The following is a 19,707-nucleotide window of genomic DNA, read 5'->3' on the forward strand; positions in this document are numbered from 1 at the left end:
TCACACACTTCAGACAATTTAGTTTGTTCAAGTCACCTATACTGAATGTGTTTGGACTGTGGGGGAAACCGGAGCACCCGGAGGAAACCCACGCCAACACGGGGAGAACATGCAAACTCCACACAGAAATGCCAACTGACCCAGGCAACATTGCTAAACACTTCTTCAGAATATTTCACACCACACTGTGATACATGCAACATTCGGGTATTTAAAATAAGTAGTCAATTAAAACACTCATACACTCATTTAAAAAACGTATAAGAATGATATGTTCTGTCGGCGCAATAGCCTAGAGGTTAGCGCGCCAACATATGGTGCAGTAGCGCGTCCCGAGTTCGAATCCTGGCTCGAGGACATTTCCCAATTGGGAAATTTTTGCTTGATTTTAGGGTTGGAGAAGCTTAGACATTCCTAAAACACAATAGGTTGGACTCCGTATCATTTACAAGGTATGAAATAAATGACAACTCTAGGAGGTTTGTACAGCCCACTTAAAGCTCAAGTCCCACTCATTTGGAGCTGAACTGCCCATTTTGAGCAGGCTCTGACCTCCTTTTATACCCTTCTCGCTTGAAATGAGAACGAATGTTATGTCTACATGAAAGGGTATGACTATATAGGGTGTACCTTGATGGCTGATGGCAGTATAGTTTTTATTTTCAATCCATAAAGGATACCAGAACTAGTGCTACACACATAGAAACGGTAATCATTTTTAAGGTACTTTGTTAATCACCACAGAGGGATTTGCTACTGTAAATATGTCTGATAATCTATATTTGAGAAATGTAACAAGGCCAAAAACAGTTTCCTCTTGGCTTGCATTATATGTTTGGTTTCGTCACTTCTCCTTTAACTAAAGGGGAAATGGCTTAAAGATAATAAAACAGAGTTAGATCAAGAGTGCTTGTTGTAGGGATATTAGAAAGTGAAGACATGAATATGCTGTAATAAATGTAAGTCTACTTTGTTTACTGCAGATTGTTATTTACATTTATGCAGTATTTTTTCATGAGCTCAGTTTCACTGATGATCCACACCAAACAGTAAACCCAGGATAGAGCGGCTCAGTGAATGTGGTCTGGACTGAGTGGATGAGGCTCATTGTGTCTCTATAGATGTTGTAGAAGATCAGACTTCCTGCACTGTGATCCACAAACACTCCTATTCTCCTGCTGAGCGGCTCTACTGGGAGACGAGTCTCTCTGTTATTGTGTCTGAATAGGAATCTGGAGTGAGAGCAGATCAAACTCCAAGAGTGGTCATTAACTCCAAACAAACACTCATAACCTCCTCCCTTCCTCCTGATGCTCTTATATGACACTGATATGAGCACATCTTTATCACCACTCCAGTCAGTCTCCCAGTAGCAGCGTCCACACACACTCTCTCTGCACAACACCTGAGACCAGACATCAAATCTGTCTGGATGATCAGGGTACGGCTGTTTCTCTCTCACACATGCTACCTTCCTGTTCTCCTCAGACAGAATTAGACGGCTGTTTGCGGTGTTTGGATCCAGTGTGAGGAAACAGGCATCTGAACACAAGAAAAATGAGAGGTTTGTTACAATACAAAGAAGAACTAAAGGTGTGTGTGTGTGTGTGTGTTTGCATAGACATACATTTACGTAGTCCTGCTGTAATCCTGAACTCTCCTCCACGATCCAACCTATAAAACACAACACTGTGACTTTTATTCAGCTATGAACCAGGCTTGCCACCTCTATGCAAAGTGCTGAGCGTACTTGAGTTTGTCCAGTGTGTAGTTTGGATCCTCCAGTTGTTCAGAGAGCAGCTTGACTCCTGAATCTCCTGGATGATTGTAGCTCAGATCCAGCTCTCTCAGGTGTGAGGGGTTTGAAGTCAGAGCTGAAGACAGAAAACCACAGCCTTCCTCTGTCACCATACAGCCAGACAATCTACCAGGGGAAAAGTCTTAATTTAAGTGAAGTTTATTTATAAACTAATTTCGAGAGGATCACGTGCTTATAATTGATCACGGTTGGTCCCACATTAGCCAACACATGATTCATCAATCAGATGATTCCTGACTCACTATAAATAACCAGAGTTTCTTACCTCAGTATCTTCGTTTTGAAGAATCCGCCCTTCCACCCCTACTCCTTCTCCCTTTTCCTTGATAAGGCAGCACGGTGGCCCAGTAGTTAGCACTGTTGCCTAACAGCAAGAATGTCACTGGTTCAAGTTCTTACTAGGCTAGTCAATGTTTTTGTGTGGAGTTTACATGTTCTCCCCGTGCTCACATGAGTTTCCACAGAGATTTCCTTCGACAGTCCAAAAAACACGCAACCTAAATACATATTAAGTTTACATCATAGTCAAGCTCTAAGCAAGCCATATGTCTTTCCCTAGCCATCCATATATCTGTCATTAGCCAGAAATAAGTCTGGGGAGTTCATCGAGATCTACCTGAGCTCAAACTCCTCTCTTACCCAGCTAACGGGAGGGAGCCCAGGGCTCGAGGATCTCATAAGCTCAGGGCTTTCTCCCAGGACAGCATGCCAAACAAGCTTTATAATCAATCATCAGCTAAGTGTCAACTCTTGAACGGTAATCCATTTTGATGTGTCCATGCTTTTGTTGCATTTATACAGTAAGAAGGCTCCTGTAGAGGATGAAATAAGTAATATAATGTAATGTAAATCAGAATATTATCAGTGTAATGGTCTAAAAGACATGACCTAAACCTGTCCAGTAAAATCTGTTGAAAGTAAAAGACAATTTCATATACTGAGAAATCCGTAGAAGTAGACAGGACACAGAAGACTGATGTTCTGTTACAGATCAGTGACTTCAGATTATACAGCATGAGAAATAATAAATGCGATGAACGTTGGGATTATGCTTAACATTAAATACTGCTACTAGAGAAAGGGTGGAATTAATATGTGTACAAAGCTGGGACAATTGGGGTTGTTGTGGTCTAATGCTCAGAGAGTCTTGTAACTTGTAAAACAAACGTTGCCTCCTTCCACATACTGTACATTCTTACTAGCAAGGCACCTAGCTCCAATCGCTACCCTGATTGCCCACAGCTCTGTGTGTATAAGTGTGAGAGTGTACATGGTGTTCAATAAACTATGGCAGGGGTTCTGTGTGAACCTGCAGGTCTTCTGTGGCATCAAGGACCCTGGATCTTTTCTTGCTGTCCACTCAAAAACTTGCATGTGTTAACTTGCATTTGTCAGGGGTAGCTTGTTTTATGCTCCATTCACACGGGGCGTGAGCATCAACGCATCCCATTCACTTTGAATGGGCGACGTCAGGCGTTGCTGAACTGCATTGTGGATCCGTCGGTGCCTCGCTGCAGAAGTTGGGAAATTCTCAACTTTTCAAGTGCCAATGGAAGAGATAGCCAATCAGATTGCTTTATGCAAATACCCCAGCTCGGACATTAGCTGATTGCGGACTAATTTCATTGGCTGATGCTACTATGACGATCGAATTGGAGAATGGCGGACTGTGTCTTTTATCAGTTTGAGTTCGCTACCATTCAGACACATCGCCGTGCTGCTGTGTTCACCCATGTTTAAAATCCTCTAGATTACTGGCAGGGCTAAAGGCTACTGTACTGTTATCCACTGTGTCTGCGTTCAGACGGGGGGATTCAGCAGGATTCAGATCATTTTTACCTTAGTATCTTCAGCTGACAGTGTTGACTCTTTAGTCCATCAGAGAGAAGCTTCACTCCTGAATCCTGCAGGTCATTGTTACTCAGGTCCAGCTCTCTCAGGACACAGTTTGAGGATTGTAGAGCTGAAGACAAACTCTCACAAGACTTAGCACTGAGATTACACGTAGAAACTCTGAAGAAAAACAAAAAGTAATTGCATACAGGATTTATCTCAGAAAATAGTTTTTTAAAAGTCTATGAATGTACTTGAACTCACACCTCAGCATCTCTAGCTTACAGCTCTTCAGTCCATCAGAGAGAAGCTTCACCCCTGAATCCTGCAAGTCATTGTCACTCAGGTCCAGCTCTCTCAGGACACAGTTTGAGGATTGTAGAGCTGAAGACAAACTCTCACAGGACTCAGCAGTGAGATTACAGCACTGTAGCCTGTGTTTAAAAAAAACAGGAGCATTATTGTGTTTATAAGGCAAGGTTTACATTCGGGAGCAATCAGGGAAATACCCATTGTTACCAAGCAGAACTACAGAAGAAAGAGGAACAGAAAATAAAAGAGACAAGCAGCGACAACTACAACTTACAGCAACACAGATTACAAATCTATCACAAATGTACTTCATTTAAAAAATATAAACATGATTATGATTCAATGGAGTATTTGATAATTTCAGCTACATCATTTATTAATCTGTATTTTCTGAAAACACTCACAGAGCTTTTCTGAATTTGATCACAGCTGGTATCAGTCTTCTTCTTCCCTCATCTGATGTGTTGTACTTTTTAGGGTCGAACTCATCCAACACCTCCCCAGACATCTGAAGAATGTAGGTAATTGCTGAGCAATGAGTAGGAGAGAGTTTCTTCTCTAAGTGTTTATCAGATTTCACAAACTCCTGAATCTCTCTGGACAGAGTCTGATCCTTCATTTCCAGTACACAGAGGAACAGATTGATGGATCTGTCAGCTGAGAGATGGACATCTCTTTTGATCATGTCTTTTATGTACTGTGTGGTTTCTCTGATGCTTTCTGAGCTGTTTACTTTGTGTGGCATTAGGTCCTGTAAGAGTCTCTGATTGCACTCCATTGAGATGCCCAGAAGAAATCTCAGGAGAAGATCCAGATGACCATTCTCACTCTCAATGGTTTTATCAACTGCTGATGTTAGTAGCTTATACAAAGAGGTTTTCTTAGATCTGTACCTCTCATATTTCTCCCCCAGAAGGAGCTGCATGGTCTCTATGTTCTTCATTAAACAACAGTAAAACACAAAGAAAGCAGCCAGAAACTCCTGAAAGCTGAGATGGATGAAGCTGTAGACTTTCCTCTGATGAATCACAGGTTCCTCCTTGAAGATCTCAGTGCAGATCCCAGAATACACTGAGGCGTCAGTGACGTCTATGCCGCTCTCAATCAGGTCCTCCTCATAGAACATCACATTGCCCTTCATCAGCTGTCTGAAAGCAACTTCAGCAAGTTTGAGGATCACTCCTCTGCTGGACTGCAGGAGTTTCTCTGGATCTCTCTCTTCATACTTCTGATTCCTCATGTTGATCTGAATCAGCAGGAAGTGGATGTACATCTCAGTCAGAGTTTGAGGGATTTCTGCACTCAGATCTTCTTCCAGGAGCTTCTGAAGCACAGTGGAGGAGATCCAGCAGAAGACGGGTATGTGGCACATGATCTGGAGGCTTCTTGCTCTTCTGATGTGGGAGATGATTCTGCTGGCTTGATGCTCGTCGCTGATTCTCTTCCTGAAATATTCCTCCTTCTGAGGCTCAGTGAATCCCTGAATTTCTGTCAGACGGTTGATGTATCTGGAGGGGATCTGATGGGCTGCTGCTGGTCTGGAGGTGATCCAGATGAGAGCAGAGGGAAGCAGATCTCCTTTCAGGAGGCTCCACATCAACACAGCCACTGATGAAGATTCAGTCACAGCACAAACTTTCTCCTCATCTGAAAAGTTGAGTGTGATTCTGCTTTCATCCAGACCATCAAAGATGAACACAACTCTACACTGCTCATAAATCTTGGGCTCCAGATCTTCAAGTTCAGGATGAAAGTCCAGCAGAAGTCTGTGAAGACTGTACTGATGATCTCTGATCAAGTTCAGCTCTCGAAATGGAAGCACAAACATGAAATCTACATCCTGATTGTCTTTTCCCTCGGCCCAGTCCAGAATGAACTTCTGCACAGAGACGGTTTTCTCGATTCCAGCGATGCCTTTAGTGAGAACAGTCTTTATTTTAGGTTTTTCCTCACATCCTGGTTGGGTCAAGACCTTAAAGATGTCATTGCAGTCGATTGGAGTGTCTTTTGTGTGTTTTGTTGTGGCAGTTTTCTCCATCTTTAAAAACTCATATTCTTCATTCACTCCTTCACTCTCTTCTTCTATGATGTAGAGCTTTGTGTAGATCCTGTTCAGGAGGGTTTTATTCTTTTGAACTTTAATCCCCTCGTATAAGCTATCATATTTTCTCTTCATGGTGGTTTTGTGCTGTTCTTTGACCTTCTGTAGTACATCATCTACTGGTTGGATTGAATTCTGCTGCAGGTCTGCAGTCTGATCATCTCTGAAAAACACAGACAACAAATAAATTGTGAGATGTTTTAGTTTGCTTTAGGTTAGCTTAATTCTATAATGATTGTGCTGCAGAAGCATTCTGGTAGGTGTAACCCAAATGACCATTTAAGTTGTATGGCCCACAGAAAAAGATAGATGATTATTTCAGCTGTTTATTCAGATCTTAATTATACCAAACAACAGAGGAGGCCCAGTGTCATATCCTTTGTACAAACTGGTATAATGGTCAGTCCTACAAAAGCTTAAGATTCTTGAAAGACAACACACTAGCATCGCTACTGACGAACTGTGCTACACAATGTTCAGTGAAGTCTTCTCACCAGCTATATGTAATGGGTTTTCATGAATAAGCAGCTGCACCCAAGCCTTAAATCATCAAGTGTAATGCAGTAGTACAAATTACACTGCCACTGGACTCTAGAGCAGTCGAGACTGTCTTCTTCCCTGTCTGGCAATCTGATGGGCAAATCTAAGGTTGGTGGTTGCCAGGAGAATGGTGGCAAGTGTGGAAGAGAATTATGATGTAGGGTTGTTTGGTGAAAGGGAATTATGGTGTAGGGTTGTTTTTCAGAGGTTGGGTTTGGGCCCTTAGTTCCAGCGAAAGGAACTCTTAATGCTTTAGTATTCCAAGACATTTTTGACCATTTCTCGCTCCCAACTTTGTGGAAACGGTTTGGGGATTGGGATTCCTGTTCCAAAGTGACTGCATGACCAAAAACAAGGTCCATAAAGCAGGTTTGGTGTGGAAGAACTTGTCTGGCCTGCGCAGAGTCTTAACCTCAAAACCCATGAACACATTTGGAATAAATTAGAGTGGAGATGTGAGCCAGGCCTTCTCACCTAACATCATTGCCTGACCTCACTAATGAGCTTAAAGAAAAATCATCAAAAATTCCCATAAACACACTCCTAACCCATCTGTGAAGCCTCCCCACAGCTAAAGTTGTTATTGCTTCTAATAATCTCTTAAGAATTGTTAGGCTGCATTAATCAGGGCAACCAGAGCCGAGAACCCTTCCAAAAAAGGCACTGTAATTTGAATGACATTTGCGGTCATGTTAGTCTGTCTCCTTATCTCAGTGACCTACTCTGACCTGCACCTTCTTCACAACGGACACTCATTGTTCTCAAGCCTCCAATGTCCAGATTACAGTTCTGCACTTTATATTTGGCCAGAGGAGAACTGGTCACCCCAGCTGACCCTGGTTTCTCTCTATTTGTTCTTCACTTTCATTAATTAGGGAAGTTTTAGTTCCTCACCAATGTTGCCTCTGGCTTGCCTAGCTGAGGCTGTAGTTGGAGCCACGCATTAGTGGAGATGCTCTTATTGAATTCAACAGTGATAATCTGTATTAAATTGAACTGAATCAGTCTTGATTTGACGAGAACTACACCAGTATTCTACCACTGCTTTAAAGACTTTCAGCACATCAGGAAGGAGGCAAAGTTAATGTGCATGTAAAGCCAATATAAGTGTATATGACTATATAGGTTGTCATGTTCCCAAAATAACACATTCCTAAATCGGAGTGTCTACTAAAGTAGAGTTGTTTGCTAAAATACAGGCATATAATGTATACCCGGGTATATAATGTTATACCTGAGATCACGTAGTGTTTCAACACTGTTAAAACGTATTGGCTGAGTCATTGAAGCGTCACTCCTCATAGACACACAGCTGGGCTCTGCTTCTGATCCCTTCTGATGAACTTGACTAAAACAGAAGAGAGAATAAAGTTGTAAATGACTAGTCACCAGTCATTGCAACACACAATGTTGCTGACTAATGTAAGGACCAGGGGGATGGGGGCAGGGGTGTGGCGGGTTTTGGTAATCCTGGACTAAAGTAAAGACCTGGGAAGGGGGGAGGGGTGATCCCAGACAAAAGTGAGGACCGGTGGAGTGATCCTGGACTAAAGTGAGGACCGGTGGGGGTGGGGGGCAGCGTGGATGAGTGATCACAGGCTAAAGTTTGGACCAGGGGTGGAGGTGAAAAGTTTAGGGGAGGTCAGTGTGATCATGGACTAAAGTGAGGAATGGGGGACGGGGGCAAGGTGGTGGCGGGTGTTGGTGGGTGATCTCGGACTTAATTAAAGACCTGGGAAGGGAGTAGGGGTGATCGGGGACTCAAGTGAGGACCGGTGGGGTGATCCCAGTCTAAAGTGAGGACCGATGAGGGAGGGGGGCAGTGTGGATGAGTAATCAGACTAAACATTGAACAAGGGGTGGGGGGAAAGTTTAAGGGAGGTGAGTGTGATCTTGGACTAAAGTGAGGACTGGGGGGCAGGGGCAAGGAGGTGGCAGGTATTGGTTGTTGATCTCAGAAAAAAGTAAAGACCAGGGGAGGGGGGATCGCGGACTCAAGTGAGGACTGGTGGGGTGATCCCAGAGTAAAGTGAGAACCGGTGGAGTGATCCCGGACTAAAATGAGGACCGATGGGGTGATCCCGAACTAAAGTAAGGACTGGTGGGGGAGGAGGGCAGTGTGGACGAGTGATCGCAGACTACAGTGTGGACCGGAGATGGGAAGAAAGTTTAGAGGGGAGTCGACATAGGGGGGGGGGCCAGCCAGTTGCATTGTCAATTTAACTTGGTAAACTTGGCCTCCCCTATTATGTGGCAGGTCCTTTGCTTCCTTGGACTCTCAGTAAAGGATCACATGTCAGCCATAACACACATATGTCAATTATGGTTTAAATGAATTATAAAATGATTGATTAATCGATGACCTTAATAATTCAAGACCACCAGTATGACAAATTCATAAGAGAAAAGCTTTCACAGCAAATGAAAGGCTTGCAAAACAACATGTAAATATAAAGACGTGACTAAAAACCATTTTTAACATTGTTAAAACCCACAAATAGAAAATTTCGCATAACTTGTAAGATCTTTTAAATAGAATTCTTAATGGTACATCTTCTTCCAGTGCTACTTCCACAGCAGTGATAATCATATGCTCTTTGTCTCAAAATGAATGCAGTATACACACTGGAGATTAGGCTGTGCATCTCCATCCTTAAACTGTATGGGTCGATCCAGAGACGCGTCACTCTTCACAGACACACAGCTGGAGTCTTCTGATCTTTCCTGCTGAACTGGACTAAAACACAACAGATTCAATCTTTATTGATCATATAATCAATTAAACAGACGATTTTCATTAGGTTTTTTTTTGTTGAAAACCTTTAAAGGTGCTTTATGTGTTTTCCATTAAATATTTCTTTTTCTTAATAGTTGAATGTGGTCAAACTCTCAAGCTAATTTCTTTTTAAATTAATAACTGCTTTAATTCTACCCAAATAAAACTTTAAATTAAATATGTATATGCTTGATAAAAGTACTGTACTTTTATTATGTAACAACCGCACCCTCTGAAAAGCTGCATTACAAAATGAATTATGAAAAGATTATATCCAGATAAACGAATTGAGTAATCATAAAAGTACCTGCATCCTCGAAACAAATCCCGCTCTGCAGATGTGTGCGTGTCCTCCATGATGGAGCTGAACACAATGTTATCGCCAACGCCCACTCTGGATGAAGCTGATAAACAGTCATGAAATACAGCAATTCAGGAGTCTTAGTTAAGCAGGAACAGACGAAGTGCTGTTGTTCACTCGGATACATAATCACCGATATTATTTAGACATGAAGATTTACAGTCAGCCAGAAACGCATATGAAGCATAGCATGCAAATATATTGTTCAATCAGAATAACATAAAACCTACTGGTTTTGCAGAAGGTAGCAAATATATCATGTCCCACCCTACGCATCTATAATTTATTCCATTAAAGTATTCGAAATATTCTGCACTGCGAATAACAGATATGGTCTGCATTAAAAAGCGTCCCATCAGCTTTCACTTTCATTTAGTAGATGCGTGGCTTGGGTTGCCAGATCTTGGAAAAACGCCCCTCCCAGAACTCACCCAAAAGTAGTCAATAATAAACAAAAACAGTGTCAGCTGTGTTCAGTTCAGTTGGTAATAAATTAAAAAACCCAGCAGGGCTTATATTTTTCAGAAAACGTTCATAGCATGTCATTTCGAAAATGCTAAAAAAAAATCATGAAATACAAAACAAATACAGCTTTACATTAGTATTACTGGCTATAATGATGGTTTTCCACTGCATGGAGCAGGTATGGATCATGTTTGTGTTGCTTTGCACACCATAAAACACAGTTGTCCCTTGTTACTCGCCGGAGTTACAATCTAAACCAATTTAAAAATAGGCGAAATCCATGTAGTAGTTCGCTTTATTTTTTACAATTATTCTAGATGTTAAGGCTGTAAAACCCCTCACTACACACTCTATGCACTTTTCTCAGAATGGCATTGACATTTTCACACTTTTCTCTCTTGTTTAAACACTCTCAAACTTTAGTAGAAAAATAAGTCCAGTATTTGCGAATGAAAAAATTTGTTGTCAGGCGCAAACATTCCTTGCTGTAACCAAAAGGTTCATTAAGCTTTTCAGCTTTTGTGCAGCATCCAGCGTAATTTTCTTTTACCTGTAGTCACTGATCCACAAAGCTAGAGCAGACTCCATCCTTAAGGGGGTCGACCTGTACACTGGATGCGCCGCGAACATGACAGATGTGTCATGTTCAAATTACGATGAAATTATTCCAAAACAATGCGATGAAATTATTCTGATGGTGCTCTGTGATGCCGCAAAATATGAACAGTGTCCAGAGTCATAGCTGTGCACCGCAGACTGCCATCAAAATTCTAAAATGCATGGTGCTGCGTGGTATGGTGCATCCGGCGTGCAACGCCCTTTACCATGGTCTTGCTGTGGACAGTTACAACTCTTATGGCATCCTTGTTGAAACTCTCACTGGTAGCGATCGAAGATTTATGTTAACTTGGCTAGCTGAACGCATTCTGTACTTTACAGGAGACACAGAGGAGATTGATTGACAATAGTCTACAGCCAATCAGGACGCAGAACACGCAAAAAGCATGTCAAAATGAACAAAAAAAATCCACAAAATTGTGAGACAGCAAAAGGTCAACCACGTTATAATGAGGGACCACGGTACATGTACTTTTTTTAGTACCAACAAAAATCTGATTCAAGAACCAGACAGAACTGTTGTGTATATATATTGTAGTATATATGTATATTAAGGCTGAGCAATTAGTGAAGTTTTCTTATAAACTAATTTCAAGAGGATCACTTGCTTATGATTGATCACAGCTGGTCCTGCATTATCCAATTCAGATGATTCCCAACTCACTATAAACAACCACAGTTTCTTACCACAGTATCTCCATTTTGAAGAATCCCCCCTTCTACCACTACTCCTTCTTCTTTCTTCGTTGGGTGGCATGGTAAGGCTCAGTGGTTAGCACTGTTGCCTCACAGCAAGAACGTCACTGGTTCTAGTCCTTACCAAGCCAACCAATGTTTCTGTGCGGAGTTTACACATTCTCCCCGTGCTCACGTGGGTTTCCCCCGGGTTCCCCGGTTTCCTCCCACCATCCAAAAACATGCAACTTAAGTTAATTGACTGATCCAAATCAGCACCATAGGCATGCTCCTAGTAAGTAGTTATCTCTTAAGAGCAATCACTATCTGTTCATTAGCTACTACAGCAGAGTTCTCCAGATCTACCTGAGCTCAAACTCCCCTATTGCCTCGCACTAGGAGGGAGACCAGGGCTCGAGGATCTTATGAGTTCAGGGCTCTCTCCTGGAACAGCATGCCGAACACGCTTTATAATCAGCTAAGTGTAAATTCTTGAAAAGATATTTATAGATGACCATAAAAAAGAAAAGTTGGAAAGAAAAAAAAAAAAAAATCAACAGTGACTTAGGGTACATTTTAAACCTTAAAATGAATGACCATCAGTTTAGCAATGGTCATTTTAGTATGATGGGAGACCATGTTTAGTCTACGCTGCAGGGAGATCAGGTCTGCTGGATTTACTTTATGTTTATTTATAATTTTCTTCCAAAATATATGAAAGTCAGAGTATTAAAGAGGAGGTTCAGAGTGTATTTTTAAGGCTTGGTTGTATTTATTGTTTATTGCAAAGCAATGTGTGCTCATGCTTCCCTTGTAGAATAAGGAGACTCTAATTGGTCAGCTAACGTAATGTGCTGTGATTCGCAGATCGGCTCCACATCACCAGCAAAAGCATCACGCCCCTACAAGCACGCGCTTTTGCGCTTGTAAAAATACTGTCAGTCAGAGTAACTGTTAGCCATATCAATTTGAGCAAAATCAGACAGAAAGTGACACAGAGGACACAGCTGAACTGGATGTTTTTTGTAGTCCCCAAACTTTCGTTCGCTGAAAGCTTTGCTAAGCTGACTCTGTAAAAGCCAATGACTCCCTTTGCATTGAACTTTGAGCATCTTACATTCAGAGATGCTGTTTGTTCACACAGCTACATTACACATCAACTAAAGTTTACAATATGATATCGTAGTGGACACCCCTTTAAATCTTAAATGAAGTAATTAAATTGCAAGAATTAAAAGCAAGTCAAAATGGCCACCTCGGTAGTTCTAGTGTTAAGGACTTTATTTGAACCGGAACCCTTTACAATGTCTCTTCACATGAAGTTTGAGGCTTGCGTTCATCAAGCAAGCTCCTCTACATTGATGGCCGATAAAATGTTTTGCTTTTATGTGAACCTTTATGTTGCATATAAGGTGGTTTCCATCTACAGCCTTTTCCACACTGTCCACATACGAAAGGCTTTTCTCTAGAATGTGCGCATTAAGCTCTTCTTTTATTTTAAAACCTTTTCCACAACAGGGTAAACATAAGGGCGCTCGCCCGTATGAATTCTTGTATGAGTTTTAAGACTGCCTTTTACATTGAAGCTCGTTCTGCACTCGTTACAGGTGTACGGCTTCTCTCCACTGTGAATCTTTATGTGTCTATTAAGGCTGCCTTTCCCAGCGAAACTATTTCTACACTGTTGGTGTAACCCGCTCCGAGCTGGGATCGAACCGGTGGCCGAACCTTTAGAGCAGGGATGTCAGACTCAATCCCTGGAGGGCCGCAGCCCTGCACAGTTTAGTTCCAACAATAATTAAACACACCTGGTCAAACTGAGTCCTTCAGGCTTGTTTGAAACCTACAGGTAAGTGTGTTGGAGCAGGGTTGGAACTAAACTATGCAGGGCTTCGGCCCTTCAGGAATTGAGTTTGACATCCCTGCTTTAGAGGTCAGAGGAGTTAAGTTTACCTGTACAGCACTTCACTAGCTGGCCTCTGCTACATTGGCATGTGTACGGTTTCTCCCCAGTGTGAATTCCCATGCGCCTATCAAGTGAACGTTTCTGAATAAATCTTTTCCTATACTGATCACATTTGAAAGGTTTCTCTCTGGTGTGATTTCTCCTGTTGATGTAGAATGTTTTTGAATGTTGCAAGCTTTTTCCACGTCGAGGGCAGATGTAAGGTTTTTCTGCAGCCTGAATTCTCATATACCTTGTAAGGCTGCCTTTTCTCATGAATCTTTTTCCACACTGTTCACAGGTAAAAGGGTTCTAGTCTTCATGTGGATGTCAAGATTAGGTTTTGTTGAGCAAGATCTTCCACACTCAAGGCACATTTAGGACTTCTGTCCCATGTAAGTTTTGACATGATCTTTAAGCTGACTGCTGTCTGGGAAACTCATCCCACACTGAAGGCACTTTACACGGTTCTCTGTCGAGTGAACCCTCATGTGGGGTTCAAGATGTACTTTGATGCTGAAGCTCTTTCCAGACTGATCACATGCGAAAGGCTTCTCTCCGCTGTGAATCCTCATGTGTCCATCAAGTGATGCCTTCAGATTAAATCCCTTTCCGCAGTGAGAGCAGGCGTATGGTTTTTCTCCAGTGTGAATAATCGCATGTCTCCGAAACAGATGCCTGAGCCACCTCAGCTGACTTCTCTCGATGTGGAGGAGCAGCGGCTCTACTCCGAGCTCCTCCCCGGGTGTCGGAGCTCCTCACCCTATCCATAAGAGTGTGCCCTGCCACCCTTCGAAGAAAACTTATTTCGGCCGCTTGTATCCGAGATCTTGTCCTTTTGGTCATGACCCAAAGCTCATGACCATAAGTGAGAGTGGGAACGTAGATTGACCGGTAAATCGGTAAATAAATCGCTGCTGCCGCTGCACCAATCCGCCTGTCAATCTCATGTTCCATCCTTCCCTCACTTGTGAACAATGTTGTAATGAAACAATATTTGTCAGGGGTGAAACTATATTTGACAAAAGACATTACAATTCCCGAAAGACATCATAATTCGGACAGCATCTATGCTTATGTTAGTCTGTTTTTCATTATTCCAAGGTCTCCATAATCCTGGACCAGGCCATATCCTGAACAGATGCTGTGGTGGTCATGAAGGCGTGCAGAGCATGATAGTGATCCCAGAAAAACCCCAGCATATAAAGTTTTATTTTATTCTATCACTATTAAACTATTACAAACTGTAATTAAAAGAAAATGTGACAACACATTAAAGATGACTGCTCACAATCCAAATTTGCACTTTTACCAGTTTAATAAATGTCAGAGAACTAAGAAATCACACATTCTTCATGTAGGGCATCAACGATTTAAATAAGCTCATAGGGAATTGAAGAAACTTAAAGGGGACTTCCAAAGAATCGACTCTTTAGATCTGAACAATTGTCCAGCGTTCATTTGAGCTGACAGGATCAGTTGATTCAACTATGGATATTGCTGTGGGTTCACTGGTGGTCGGTTCTCTGTTCTTATGAATCTGGAGGTTCAAGTCTGAGGTGGCAAAAGACTGTAGTCATATTGACTTCTGGTTCTGCGGTGCATCAAACTTAACCAGACTCTCGACAAAACAGTAATGGAAACGTTTGTCTGTGCTGTTATCCTATCTTAGTCAGGGTCTGCTTGCTGTACTTGAAGAAGATCTTGAGCCGTCCTGTGCTGGAACAGAACTTGGGATGGACCGCAGCATACTGCACTTTCGCTACTGGGCCATTTGGTGATCCTGCCTCCTTAAAACATAAAAATCACATGTATGATTGTGTATAATGTGTTTGTTTTAAAGCTTTATTCCAGAGTGAGTTTGCAGATGACGTTTCAGGGCTTTTCCATATGAGAAACTCATTCCACACTCTTGGCAGGTGAAAGGCTTCTCTCCAGTGTGACTCCTCATGTGAACCTTGAGGTTTGTTATCTTGAACGTGATCTTCCACACTCAAGGCACATGTGAGGCTTCTGTCCGAGACGAGTTTTGACATGATCTTTAAGCTGACTGCTGTCAGGGAAACTCATCTTACACTGTCGGCACATAAAACAGCTCTCTGCTGAGTGAATCCGCATGTGGCGTTTAAGGTTTCCTTTACGTCCAAAGCTTTTCCCACACTGATTACATATAAAAAGGTTCTCTCCAGTGTGAACCTTCATGTGGACAATAAGTGTTGTTCTATGTTCAAAACACATTTCACATTGAGGGCAAGTGTAAGACTTCTCAGCCATATGAATTCTCCAGTGGCTTTCAAAGTTGTCTTTACGTTTAAAGCTTTTCCCACACTGGCCACATGCGAAAGGCCTCTCTTCAGTGTGAACCTTCATGTGAACTTCAAGGTTACTCTTTTTAGTAAAACCTTTTCCACACTGTCCACATGTGTAGGGTCTCTCACCAGCGTGAATTCTCATGTGATCTTTAAGGTTTCTTTTTCTAGTAAAACCGTTTCCACACTGTTGACAAGTGAAAGGTTTCTCCCCAGTGTGAACTACCATGTGCTCTTTAAGACTGTGTTTGTAAATAAAGCTTACTCCACACTCTTGGCAAGTGAAAGGTTTCTCCTCGTTGTGAATTCTCATGTGAACCTTAAGGCTTCGTTTTGTAGTGAAACTATTACCACACTGTTCACATGAATAAGGTTTCGTCCCTGTGTGAATTCCCATGTGACCTTCAAGCAGGATTTTTGTAGAGAAACAATTTCCACACTGGTCACATTTGTAGGGTTTCTCTCCTGTGTGAATTCTCATGTGAACCTTAAGGTTACTTTTTGAGGTAAATCTATTTCCACATTCTTGACATGTGAAAGTTTTCTGCCCGGTGTGAATTTTCATGTGAACTTTAAGGTTACCCTTTCTTGTAAAACCTTTTCCACACTGTTTACACTTAAAAGTCTTCTCTCCGGTGTGAATTTGCATGTGGACATTAAGTTTTCTTTTTGTAGATAAAGATTTTCCACACTGTTGGCAGGTGAAATAACTTGCAAGTCGAGTCTGTTGGGCGCTTTTATCTGAAGTTGTTTGACCAGATATAAAATGTCCTTCTTCATCCAGATCTTTCTCTTCTTTGACATCATTCAGTTCTTGAATCTCCACTTTCCAAGGCATAAGATCTAAGGTTAAAAAGAGAAATACAGGTATTATTCCCAAATTTGGGGGCTCTTGGACCATCTTTACAGCACCACAACCAGTTCAAAAATGAACTTTTCTTTTGCTTGTCTATTGAATCCCTGGTTTTAAAATTAATATTTTGATATATATTGACATATCCAGAATATTACTTTAAACAAGTGGTAGACATCACTTGTTCACAATTCCTGTTGTGATCCAGAATCTTACTTAAATTGGCTCAGATCACTGTTCAAGACAGAAATGACTGAATGAAATTCTGAACTGTGTTGAGGACAGTGTCCAGCATGGTGGTTTGATGAAGATACATTGATGTAATAATTGATGTGATAACCGATTATATTTAATTGAGCTAAAGTGACAAACAGCTGATAACAAAACTGTTTGGTTGTCCAATCAGTGGAGAGGGGTGTAATTCTCTTGAAAGACAAGAGATGGTAAGGTTAAAGGGGAAATAAGGCACTCAGTGAAGTTTCCCTTATTTTGTGCATTGGATTTCACTTGATTCTACTTTGAACACGAGCAGAGGTGAAGGGGGTGTTGCAGTGAAAAGTGAAAGTACCCGCCCCATTACGTCACCACCGGACCTAGTTGAAACCCCAGGCAGTCAGGCAGCATAATACAGAGAGTGAATCACTACTGACGTAATGGGGGCAGGTACTTTCACCAGAGCACCCGAAAGAAACAAAGATGGACAGATCTAGATTGCTCAGATCTTAGAATACTAGCACATCTGTAACTGTTCATTATTCTTCATTTTTGTTTAACGAACTGTTTTTGAAACTTGAAGACTTTGCCTGCATAATGTCATTCCCTCAAATCTTTATCAACACTCATTTACATTCTTAAATCTCCAGATCTGAATGAGGATCAACTGACTGAGTTGAGCTTTGAGAATGAACACCAACCTGTTAGCTGCTCAGGATCTTCATGTTTGACTCTGAATGTGTCCTCAATCTTCAGGTCTTCACTCTCCTCTTTAATAAAGGCCATCTTTATAATAGTGGAGCTCAGTCGCTTCAGCAGGAGTTTCTCTGTCTGTTTAAGAGGAGAAGAATCAACACAAAGAAGAACAAATGCAAACTAAGACCCAATTCCACCCTTAGCCCCTCCACTTTCCTCTAACCTTCGGCTCACATGTTTACATGAAGGGATAGTGGTGTCCCAATTTATTTTTGCTTGCCAAACAGCCCTTCAAACACAGATATTTTTGGGCCACACTACAAATGACCCTGAATTTCCCTGAATACACCAGCAACATGGCTGCAAAAGCGAGACTGACCACATATAATTCAACTTGCATAAGTGTTTTGCTTTAATTAAATGCTATATAAATGCCATATTTGTTATACAGTGTTCAAATATTCAAGTTACATTTCTGAATATTTAAATGTTTATTTTTAAATAAGGCTACTTCTGAAATTTAAAAAGGTTTCGTCCTTTTATTCAGCAGCCAGCATCAATGAGTGAACATTTGATCAAATCCTGAATGAAATAAATGTGATTATCACATTAAATAAAAAATATTTTGTTATTTCTAAGAGCTTAAAACTTCTTAAAGCCATTTCTTAAAGTGTCAATGACAATAAGTTTGGAGGTAATGCATTACAAGTAACGCGAATTACATAGTCAAAGTAATAAGCAAGCTAACGCAGTACTTGTAAATTAAAAAAAAATTAAGTGTTAACTTGCTATTTAATTTATTACTTAAAAAAAACAGCTGAATTAAAATGAACTGTCATTAATCGATATACGGTATGTAAAGCTGGGTTTAGGAAGTTCACAGAAGAAAACATCCTAAATTATCATTTATTTTATATGATTTTTAAAGTGAAATGAAGTTATAAGTTACACAGTGCATATTAGTTGCAGACCTCCTATATTTAAAAACAAGAGGAATAAAACCTTTCAAGTTCTGAAAGAGATCAAGCCCCAGCAAAGGTAAGGAAAAGTAACTCAAAAGTAACATAACACGTTACTAACCATAAAAAGTAACTGTACTTTTTAGAAAGTAACTCAATATTGTAATGCACTACTTTCTAAAGTAACTTTCAGCAAGACTGGTGTCAGTGTTTGTGTTTATGATGAACTAATTCACTATATATGGAGAGAAATGAGACCGCTAATCTGTTACTCACAGATGGGTTTTACTCACTGTAATAATCAATGCTAAAATAAATGTTACAACGTAGCATCCAATGATATGTGAGCAAATGTACAAACACCTGTAAAAACAAAACAGCCTGAAAATGTTTCATTTATTTGAACACTAACAATGTTAAAACAACAAACCTTTCTCTTCATGCAAACCACATCAGATGCAGGAACGGCGCAGCCTGATGACATCACATGGCCATACCAAAATAAAAGTTCCCTAAACACAAGTGAAATAAATACAAACAAAAAAGATTTTAGATATTGAATAATTGTGAAATACACATTTACATGCGTGTGAAATGTAAAGAACCGTAAGGGTGTTGGATAAATGCATGTTAAATGTTATACTATTTGTGTTGCTTTAAAATGGTAGTTTCAAAGCATAATAATTAATGCTCAGTGAGCATGCTACTCTGGTACCACTTTGGGTAGGTGTGGGTGTATTATGGGACACTGTAGCTACACAAACTCTCTCTAAAAAAAAGTTCATACAGCCATGACAGGATGACATCATTAAAATAGTATAAAAAATAAATAACCAAATCTGTATCAATATACACTCACCTGCCACTTTATTAGGTACACCTTTACTGGTTTCGGGTTGGACCCTTTTTGCCTTCAGAACTGCTTTAATGCTTCATGGCGTAGATTCAACAAGCTACTGGAAATATTCTTCAGAGATTTTGTTCCATATTGACATGATAGCATCACGCAGTTGCTCTAGATTTATCAGCTGCACATCCATGATGCCGATCTCCCGTTCCACCACATCCCAAAGGTGCTCTATTGGATTGAGCTCTGGTGACTGTGGAGGCCATTTGAGTACAGTGAACTCATTGTCATGTTCAAGAAACCAGTCTGAGATGATTGGTGCTTTATGACATGGTGCGTTATCCTGCTGGAAGTAGCCATCAGAAGATGGAGACACTGTGGTCAT

General features: G+C 41.0%; 1 protein-coding gene and 1 pseudogene across 1 annotated transcript; both read right to left on the reverse strand.

The window, feature by feature from the left end:
* Positions 1–4,364: 4,364 nt before the first annotated feature.
* Positions 4,365–10,087, reverse strand: LOC130222011 (protein NLRC3-like). Its single transcript, XM_056454617.1, has 5 exons — positions 9,973–10,087; positions 9,689–9,785; positions 9,232–9,342; positions 7,840–7,953; positions 4,365–6,228 (listed from the first exon to the last, which is right to left on the reverse strand). The coding sequence occupies exons 1-5, from the start codon at positions 10,016–10,018 to the stop codon at positions 4,365–4,367; spliced, it is 2,232 nt and encodes a 743-aa protein (XP_056310592.1). The 5' UTR covers positions 10,019–10,087.
* A 2,409-nt stretch (positions 10,088–12,496) lies between these two features.
* On the reverse strand, positions 12,497–18,981 carry LOC130221930 (gastrula zinc finger protein XlCGF57.1-like; annotated as a pseudogene).
* Positions 18,982–19,707: the final 726 nt, after the last annotated feature.

Source organism: Danio aesculapii, chromosome 4 (genome assembly GCF_903798145.1).
Source record: "Danio aesculapii chromosome 4, fDanAes4.1, whole genome shotgun sequence".
NCBI lineage: Eukaryota > Metazoa > Chordata > Actinopteri > Cypriniformes > Danionidae > Danio > Danio aesculapii.

Bases quoted from the DNA above. Each gene is read 5' to 3' on its own strand.
- LOC130222011 (XM_056454617.1), bottom strand. From the start codon at position 10,018: ATGCGTAGGGTGGGACATGATATATTTGCTACCTTCTGCAAAACCA. The intron at 9,343-9,688 runs GTACTTTTATGA...GTTGTGTTTTAG, and splicing joins GATTTGTTTCGAGGATGCAG to TCCAGTTCAGCAGGAAAGAT. The intron at 6,229-7,839 runs GTATAACATTAT...TGTGTTTTTCAG, and splicing joins GAAACACTACGTGATCTCAG to AGATGATCAGACTGCAGACC.